Source organism: Mytilus trossulus, chromosome 1 (genome assembly GCF_036588685.1).
Source record: "Mytilus trossulus isolate FHL-02 chromosome 1, PNRI_Mtr1.1.1.hap1, whole genome shotgun sequence".
NCBI classification, from domain to species: domain Eukaryota; kingdom Metazoa; phylum Mollusca; class Bivalvia; order Mytilida; family Mytilidae; genus Mytilus; species Mytilus trossulus.
Genome location: NC_086373.1, coordinates 80,430,455 through 80,440,775, shown reverse-complemented (window position 1 = coordinate 80,440,775; position 10,321 = coordinate 80,430,455). Strand labels below are relative to the sequence as shown.

At 32.4% G+C, this 10,321-nt stretch overlaps 1 protein-coding gene across 1 annotated transcript; it reads right to left on the bottom strand.

The window, feature by feature from the left end:
• Nucleotides 1-1,159: 1,159 nt before the first annotated feature.
• LOC134686718 (solute carrier family 25 member 3-like) lies at nt 1,160-10,037 on the bottom strand. The gene is made up of 7 exons (XM_063546422.1): nt 9,909-10,037; nt 9,677-9,803; nt 8,720-9,024; nt 5,866-6,047; nt 3,879-4,051; nt 2,602-2,712; nt 1,160-1,706 (listed from the first exon to the last, which is right to left on the bottom strand). Exons 2-7 carry the CDS (start codon nt 9,795-9,797, stop codon nt 1,552-1,554), a joined length of 1,047 nt encoding a protein of 348 aa, XP_063402492.1. The 5' UTR covers nt 9,798-9,803; nt 9,909-10,037; the 3' UTR covers nt 1,160-1,551.
• Nucleotides 10,038-10,321: the final 284 nt, after the last annotated feature.

The following is a 10,321-nucleotide window of genomic DNA, read 5'->3' as shown; positions in this document are numbered from 1 at the left end:
GCTTCCACCACGCATGCATGGAGGATGCTCTGAGCATTTTAGAGGAGCTAATATCATTAATACACCATTACATTCCCATTAATGTCAATCAAATTTAATAGTTATAGATAAGAGCTTGTATGAGTTTTTGTAAGCCTTTTGTACGCAAGTAATAATAAAGTTTTACTATGTTGCCCTAGAAAATTAGTTAATTGACACAAAAAAAAGATATATCAAAACTTGAGGTTAAACAGTTTATGGACATTTCATCAACATGTATATATGTTTTAGTTATATTAGAGCTTTTCGATCTCATGTTGATGAAATGTCCATAAGGAAGCTTGCTAGAATAAATATATGTTCCTTAATATAAAATACAATAATTTTTTTCCAAATCCATAATAAATAAAATGCTTCACTGAGCACAGCCTGATACAACCACAGAAGCTGTTTTTTTAACCCTGAACAGTTGGGGCAAATTTGGACAATGTTCAAGCTTGATACTGTGTGAATTTGGAATGGGATCAAAAGTTGGAGCAATTACCACCCACACACTAAATCCCTGCCTTAGATATTGTCAGATAAGTGGAAAATCACCCTTCTTTTACTAATAAAACCCTGCAACTCAGAAATGTAAAATCTATTATTCATAAAAATTGAAAGGGAGCTCATATCAATATATATAAAGAATTCACCAAATTTTCATGCATATTGGTTAAAGTGTTTTTGAGTTAATGTCCTACATGTTGATTACAGACGACAGGACAGACGATCAACAGTATATCATAATATGTTTCATATACAGGTTTATAAAAGGTATTGTGTATACTTAGTTCCATAATATTTGGTTGAGGCTAACTAAAGTTACTGAACGGAAACAAAACATTTCAGCAATTTTTCCATTTGTTCAGGGGCTTTAAAGTGACACAACCAAAAAATTCAGACTGCTACAGCAGGAGCATAATAAAAATTGCAGAAAACACCTCTGCAGTGTCAGGTTACATGACTTAGAAAGTTGATCTTTTATATTAACTTCTTGTTAAATTTAACGCTTCTTTGGTGCTGAAAGGATCATTTCAGTTTGAAAGGGATAATAATTGTTGATGATGCCATTCAAGACGACAGACATTTTAGTCACACTTCCACAACTATTGTTGAAGGCAAGGCAATAAAATATAAATTCTGCATTTTTTTCTTTTTTATTCACTCATTTTTTTGTAAATAAGTCTTTTCACTAAAATGATTCCTGGAAATTATGACATGCCAACAAAATATTTAATAGCTGATCAGATCTGTCAGTGTAACAAAAAAAAAATAACAGTTTGACCAACTACCAAAAACTATCACATTTGACATGGGATTTCCACCCCCTCTTTAATGAGCAGTCAAGGACACACTGATAAATTATCAAAACAATAAATATCAAACAAATTAGTGTTTGCACATGTGATTGAATGGAAAACGTCAATGAAATTTTCAAAGTATTTTTAGATGATCAAATATAAAAAATACTTTGTAAAAAATTAGCCATCTATTGTTCAATTTATAAATATTCCTAGGTAAACATTGTCATTAAACTCCCATTTTACGCTTGAGTGATTCTGGCATCTCTGGTGGTGGTGGACGTGGAAGCCTGAAGTAAACCTTTACAGAATCATAGATGAACCACTGTAATGCTGTGAGTGTACCAATCATGATGATTCTGGGGAATAAACCCTTCCACATTCCTAAAAGAAAATTTGAAAAATAAATATTCTATTCGGACATTGGACTCCAGACGTTCTTTGAACTGAGTTTTACTGGGCATACATGTTTTACTGTGTGTTTGTTATTTTTACATTGGCTACATGTATAAGGGGAGGGTTGAGATCCCAAAAACATGTTTAACCCTGCCACAATTTTATTTATCTAAAAAAAATATTTTATACCAACTTGCAATTAAATTTTACATCCTCTACTAAAACATTTTCATTTTCTTGAGACCATTAGTGTATTGGAGTAAGGATATGTTATATTTTTTTATCACTGGCCATAATATTTTGCAGTTTTTTTTCTCCATTGTGTTGTGGTTGAAACTTTTTTATTCTGATAAGTGTCTAATACATGTATTTGTAAAATTGTAACAAAGCTGCACATAGTATATCTATCATGCAAACAATATGATACTAACAAAGTGTTTTCCCTCTCAGTATGTACCTATCACCATCACATACTAACTTAATTTTTGATGTAACAGGTCTTCTGATTGGCTGACATTATATTGTTATCAGCCCAAAGCCATAATTTCGTCATGTGACCATGACGTCATCAACATCTTTTCATGGTTTTCTATGGTTTAAAATGGAATTTAGAAATAAATTATAAGAAATGACTAATATTTTTTCTGTCTATTTGAAAAAAACATAAAAAATGTAGTGCACACTGTTAAATCAGTGTGTACCAAATTTTTTATGAGATTTCTTCATAGACAGATAAAAATATTACAGTCATTCCTTAAGTATTTTACTTTTGCCTCATTTTATCATTGTAATATCACTAATATGATTTTGTTTTTACATGCAATCTTAGATACGAGATGTTATTTTTAATTGTTTTCTTATCTGACACAGAAATTAAACTCACCCATGAATCCCAGATCCTTAGCAATATCCATAAAGTTACTGCCCTTAGCCTGGTTGAGTTTGGATACAATGGTGTCAGCAGGATGAGACACAATAGCACAGAATACACCAGCTGAAACACAAAAATAAACAGTTAAAAAACAAACTATATTAACACAACAGTTTAAAGAAAGAATTAAAAGTCATTCTAAATGGGAGATAACTCTTGATCAAATTCTTAAAAAATTGCCTTGCAAGCATAAGTTCTGTGTATGACATACAAATCACTTACAGGAAAGTATTTATAGCTGTAGATTTTGAATTGTGAAATAGTCTGGTTTGTACGAACTGAAGAGAGACTAACTTGTGACAAAATGAAGAGATTGCCATTGTAAAATATCACAATGTTTGTAAAGGAACTATCATGAATATTTCAAATGATTCACCAATTTTTCTCAATTCTCTTTGCTTTGGTGAGCATTTAATGCAAAAATGTCCAAGCATACAGAGGTAACTAGTGATACTAATATTATTAAGTAATGCATGCAAAAAGTTCTGCATTTACACTCTTCCAATTGCAATATTTTGTGATGCATGTAAATCCTATAAGACCTTTATTCAATCTTGTATTAAGAGAAAGTCAACATTTGTATGGTCTTTCATGCTAACCTTGAAAATTTTCAGCATTTATACTATAATACATGTATGTGTAATGTGTTTTACAATGTGTTACGAGATATGATTTTCAATATTGCCGAAAGACGGAACATATTATAGTACATATTCAATTTCAAAAACAATAATTTCAATATTATAGAAATATATTACATTACTGTGGATTCATTATTATTCATTGGATACCAATTTTTGTGTGTAGAGGTGAACCACGAATTCAAATGTTCAACGAATAACAAATTTTTTTATAGGATGTGTATGAAGAGATTAGTAAAACCACGAAATCAAATAACCTTGAAAATGCAAGTTTTTCTCCATCCACGAAAATTGAAACCCACGAAAATGAATGAGTCCAAAGTATTGTACATTATTGTGCTAAACTTGTCCCACTGAATAGAAATCAGTTAGGTAACTGAGGTTTAGTGAATTTGAATTGATTGAACTTTTTTCATTTCCCTTTTGGGCCAATTTGTCTAGACTTTCAATAGCAGCTCAAAAAGTTGTATCATAAAAACTAAATCTATATTGTGTATCTCATTAGTATGACAAAAAAAATATTTAAAAATAATATTGTAAATGCTTTGTTACACTGAAAAACTGATTTATAACCCCCTTTTTCCTTACCAATATAACCAGCTAAGAAGGTGACTGAGAGTTGTTCAGCCTTGTTACATTCAATTCTTGGTCTGGGTACTACATATTTATACAAGGCTTCTACTGTTCTCTCAAAACAAGCAAATTTCATCATTGTATATGGGATCTGTCTGCACCATAAAGGCACCAGTCCTTTGTAAAATCTGTATAAAAGAAGACATACATTTATATACATATATATATACAATGTTTAAAGTATTTGTTATAGAGGTTTTACTCATGTTAAGTTTAATGTTGCTTATTATTTCACAGTATTTAAGTACACAGTGATGACTTTTTTTCTGAGATCCATTCCAATATCAAGTAAAATGAACAAATGCTTCATAATACTGTTATTGTTTTTTGAGATATATGCCGAAAACTGCATTTTTTACCCTTCATGTATGTTCTATTTTTAAAAACAGCAACGTTAACCCATTTGACGATGAATCAAATCCCTAGATAACATTTATAAACATGATACCCTATGCTATATTTATAAAGTTTGATTACATTTGACCCAGTAGTTTCAGAGAGAAGTAGTTTTTTTAACGTTTTCAACAACAGCAACAGTTGCCAAGTGATGACAAAAGATCATCACTGAAAAAAAAGAAAGATCCAAGATCTCAGAGTAGAAATGTTGGAAGTAAATAATTTTTAAGAAAAAAAATCTATGTTTATAGCCATTTCATTTAGTTATGTTTCCAAATTTTATTCAGATTTTTATTTTGAACCATTCTGATGATCTGGGGATAAGCTATTTCATTCTCATAGCAAAATGGACTTGTCTTTGGAAATATAAATAGGATGCAACAAGTGAAACTGTGAGCTACTGCTCACTGATGATACCCCCGCCGCAAGTGGATAATATTAATAGTGTAAAAATATGCAAGTGTTCCGTAAACAGGAAGTTGTAGAGTGATGAATCTGAAAATGCATCACACGGTATAGTTGACTTATATAAATCCTGAAACCAAATTTCAGAAATCCTTGTATTGTAGTTCCTGAGAAAAATGTGACGAAAATTTTCAACTTGGCTATCATGTGTAAAATCATACAAGTGTTCGGTAAACAGGAAGTTGTCAAGTGATCAATCTGAAAGCGCATCACACGGCATAGCTGACTTAGATAAATCCTGAAACCAAATTTCAGAAATCCTTGTATTGTAGTTCCTGAGAAAAATGTGACGAAAATTTTCAACTTGGCTATCATGTGTAAAATCATACAAGTGTTCGGTAAACAGGAAGTTGTCAAGTGATCAATCTGAAAACGCATCACACGGTATAGCTGACTTAGATAAACCCTGAAACCAATTTTAGAAATCCTTGTATTGTAGTTCCTGAGAAAAATGTGACGAAAGTTTCATGGGACGGACTGACTGACGGACGGACTGATGGACGGACTGACTGATGGACAGACAGAGGTAAAACAGTATACCCACCCTTTTTTAATTTCAGAAATCCTTGTATTGTAGTTCCTGAGAAAAATGTGACGAAAATTTTCAACTTGGCTATCATGTGTAAAATCATACAAGTGTTCGGTAAACAGGAAGTTGTCAAGTGATCAATCTGAAAACACATCACACGGTATAGCTGACTTAGATAAACCCTGAAACCAAATTTCAGAAATCCTTGTATTGTAGTTCCTGAGAAAAATGTGACGAAAGTTTCATGGGACGGACTGACTGACGGACGGACTGATGGACAGACAGAGGTAAAACAGTATACCCCCCCTTTTTTAAAGCGGGGGTATAATTATATCAATACATCTTTAAAACATGCATACATAAATATGTGTTTTATATAGTTCAAATAGTGAATATTAAATATTCATTTCTGATGCTGCAAACTAATTGAAAACGTCATGATAGAAGTTTCAGTATTAAATTTTTAAAAATCCAACAAGATAAAGGATGTGTTGTTTATATCTAAATCTACATCACTGTGAGTCTGTGTAAATACGTAGTTATCAAACTAACCCGTTGATTCCTTCCTCTTTTAATATCCTTGGGAAACCTTCTCTCAGTGTTGTACTCCAGCCAGCCTGTGTTTGGATTCTGACTTTACAAGCTTCCATTGGACATAGAGCAATGTCAGCAAAGAATTCAGCTGATGCACTGGATATCAGGTATAATGAAGTTCTCCATAAAAAGCAATTTTCCTATTTAATATAAGGTAGCAAATATAAGTTTCAAATGTGCATCAATTGCTCCTGTGAGCATCTCTCACAGTCTACAACAAACAACTTAATGATACATGATTTAATCACATTTTGTTTCTCTGTCAATTTAAGTTTTTCTTGTATTTCATTGTTTTTTTTCTTCTAAGATAGGCACAATCCACATTGAATGTCATGAGTGTATATGAATTGCGATATCAAATTTACAGATCTTACATCGTTGGGTTGATGTTTAGATCAGTTGTATATACATAATGTACACAGCCATGTATCACCATCATTGCTGGTGATCCGATGGATAAATCTGTTGCAGAATTGTCAGACTTACTTATAAATATAATTATTTTCTGTGACTGTATCTTGCATTAATTTGTATGATCCTTTACTATAGATAATTGAGCTGATCTGTAACAATAACATCTCCATGCCTTATATATCATGTACTGTAGTACCCGCTAGATTAAAACTGACGAGGAAATGTAACACACAGCCACCAAAAGCTTTATTTTTGTGAAGCCCAGGTGGTCATGTGGTCTAGTCGGGCGGCTGCAGTGCAGGTGATTTGTTGTCACGATATCTCAGTAGCATGGTTTCGAATCCCGGCAGGGGAGGAACATAAAATTTGCGAAAGCAAATTTACAGATCTAACATTGTTGGGTTGATGTTTAGACGAGTTGTATATGAATTAAATATATATATATGTATGAAAAAAATTTCTAATAAATATTTCTATCCATTTTTCTATCATTTGTAGGGGGATTCTAAGAACAAAAATTGAAATACAAATACAAATACAATATTTGTTCACATGTTTTACATGTACATGTGCATTTAAAACATAATAACGTTTTCTGTAATAGCAACTGTTAAAGTGTGTCTTTAACTATATATTTAGTGGTTGTATCCTTGATCTTTTCTTTATTTGTACATCTATTGCTGCTGCAATTCTTATTGCATGTTTTTTTTTTAATTCAATGAGTATAAACTAGAAGATGTGTAATGATATATGGCATTGTCATAGGTGAAGCAACATTCATATAATTTTATTGTATTGACTGATTAAGAAAACTAGAGGCTCTAAAGAGCCTGTGTCGCTCACCTTGGTCTATGTGAATATTCAACAAAGGACACAGATGGATTAATGACAAAATTGGGTTTTGGTAATGGTGATGTGTTTGTATATCTTACTGTACTAAACATTCTTGCTGCTTACAATTATTTCTATCTATATTGAACTTGGCCCATTAGTTTCAGTGGAAAATGTTAGTTAAAATTTACAAATTTCATGAAAATTGTTAAAAGTTGACTATAAAGGGCAACAACTCCTAAAGGGGTCAACTGACCATTTTGGTTATGCTGACTTATTTGTAGATCTTACTTTGCTGAACATTATTGCTGTTTACAGTTTATCTCTATCTATAATAATATTCAAGATAATAACCAAAAACATCAAAATTTCCCTAAAATTACCAATTCAGGGACAGCAACCCAACAACGGGTTGTCTGATTCATCTGAAAATTTAAGGGAAGATAGATCTTGATCTGATAAACAGTTAAACCTTGTTTGATTTGCTTAAAATGCTTTGGTTTTTGAGTTATAAGCTAAAAACTGCATTTTACCCCACTGTTCTATTTTTAGCCATGGCAGCCATCTTGGTTGGTTGACCGGGTCACGCCACACATTTTTTAAACTAGATACCCCAAAGATGATTGTGGTCAAGTTTGGATTAATTTGGCCTAGTAGTTTCAGAGGAGAAGATTTTTGTAAAAGATTACTAAGATTAACGAAAAATGGTTAAAAATTGACTATAAAGGGCAATAACTCCTAAAGGAGTCAACTGACCATTTTGGTTATGTTGACTTATTTGTAGATCTTACTTTGCTAAACATTATTGCTGTTTACAGTTTATCTCTATCTACAATAATATTCAAGATAATAAGGGAAAACAGACAAAATTTCCCTAAAATTACCAATTCAGGGGCAGCAACCCAACAACGGGTTGTCTGATTCATCTGAAAATTTCAGGGCAGATAGATCTTGACCTGATTAACAATTTAACCCCATGTCAGATTTGCTCTCAATGCTTTGGTTTTTGAGTTATAAGCCAAATACTGCATTTTACCCCTATGTTCTATTTTTAGCCATGGCGGCCATCTTGGTTGGTTTGACGGGTCATGCCACACATTTTTTAAACTAGATACCCCAATGATGATTGTGTCCAAGTTTAATTTAATTTGGCCCAGTAGTTTTTGAGGAGAAGATTTTTGTAAAAGTGACCGACGACGCCGGACGCCAAGTGATGAGAAAAGCTCACTTGGCCCTTTGGGCCAGGTGAGCTAAAAAAGGATATTCTAAAATGATATTCCAAAATACATGCATTGTCTAGGTATTCTGGATCCTTGGGCATTGGCATGCCTTTGCCTTTTCCAATTTACTTTTCACCTTATTTCACAATGTAAGAACAAATGTAAATTGTGTTTAATTCAATAATTTTAAAATAAATGTCAATGTACATGTGCAATGTATACCGTAAATTGTGTATAAATATTCCGTCATGATGTGAAAACTTCTTTTTTTTTAAATACAATAAATTTTCAATTTATAAACTTAAACCACAACCTTCACAAATTTATGTAAAAAGTTCTGTTCATACCTCTCCTAATAAGTTTCCATAAAATATCTTGAAGACTTCATAGAATCCAAATTTGCAAATTCCTTGCATTGAATAACCAATTAATGTTGGAGCCCATCCCTTGGTCAGCTCCATAGCTCCACCTTCTTTGATGGATACTTTGAAGCCTTTGACGATCCCACCATATTTTTCAGGTTGTACTTGAATTCTACATTTCACCAAATCAAGTGGTACTACAGCTGTGTGTGTTATACCGCAACTCAATAAACCACCAAAACCACACAAGGCATAGTACTTGTTAGATCCAAATTCACAGCTGGTGTCCTCTGAAATAAAGTTAAATATTATTTATATAATAATAAAGAATTATTTTCCAAAATATCTTCTATTTTTCTGCCAAGACTTAAAATCCAAAGGCAGGAAACATATCTTTTCTATTTCGTTGTGGCGGTTTTGCCTTAGAAAAGTGAACATCTATAACTTTGCCACTGTTTTCATGTTGACCTTCACAAATTATATGCATTTTCAATAATTCCAAGTATTCTGATGTTTTTTTGCATTATAAATATTTATATTTAGGATATCAACTGTATACCAGACAGGTAATTACATCTTATCAGAATTGGAAGAACCCCTCAAGTGAGGAGTATACCTTAATAAAAGTAGTTAACTTATGAGTATGATTATTTTATATCAAAAATAAATTGGATGGACTAGTGATTTTATTAGTTTCAATAGAAATTGACTACTCCGAGATTATCACAGGTGAAAGAACTTTTCTGCTTTAACATTCATTCATAAACATAGCTTTCAACTAAAAACTTAATACAAATTCATGGGTGTCCTTGAATCTGACAGCTGAGTAAATTTCAAATGTAATTGTATCATGAAAATCTTTTACAATTTTAATGATAACGGTCATTGGTAATTAATGATATACAATATATGTCGCCTATATAATGTGTTTTCTTGATATACCTTTAGCAGATGCAGCGGCGATTGTTCGTGTTTCGTTCACTTTGAAACCTTCACATTTTGCCTGATGGAAAGGGCTGCTGAACGGGTTGTTTTTCACCGCGTTGGAGATTGCTTCCATCATTTTGACCTGAAATATACATGAATGTTGTATTAAGACTTGTCGCTAGGAATTTTGATCAAAGTTTCAGTACAGTTAAGATTTAAATTGACAACCGGCGTTTTGTCCTCTTACCGTTCTGGCGTGTTGCGACGGAAAGGACTGATTAAAAGGTCAAACAGGGCTAAATTCTTCATACATTTGTGATTGGATGGTGCTATTGTGACGATATCGTCTGGTTCCCTGTTGCATCCATAAAAAAGTGTAATAATTGATGATTTTGCTGGGTATTATTATAATTTATATAAAAATGTTCAATAATTTAGTTTTGGGAGAGTCGTTTGCGAATGCAGCAAATTTTATAAAGTGTATTATGCTTCGACTAAAATAATTCGATGCACAGCATAAAAGTCTACAGTTAGTCTAGTCAGAGACATATTTTTTTGTGAATTTTTTTCTTCTAAAACAGAGGCGGATTTAGCTAAAAGGGGGGGGGTGTTGACACTAGTGGCAAGGTTTCGGTGCAAAATATAGTTGAAATGAATTTT

Coding starts and splice junctions, on each gene's coding strand:
- LOC134686718 (XM_063546422.1), bottom strand. CDS start 9,797: ATGATGGAAGCAATCTCCAACGCGGTGAAAAACAACCCGTTCAGCAGC. Junction 9,025..9,676: donor CGCCGCTGCATCTGCTAAAG/GTATATCAAGAA, acceptor ACTTTATTTCAG/AGGACACCAGCTGTGAATTT. Junction 6,048..8,719: donor ATGGAAACTTATTAGGAGAG/GTATGAACAGAA, acceptor TATATTAAATAG/GAAAATTGCTTTTTATGGAG.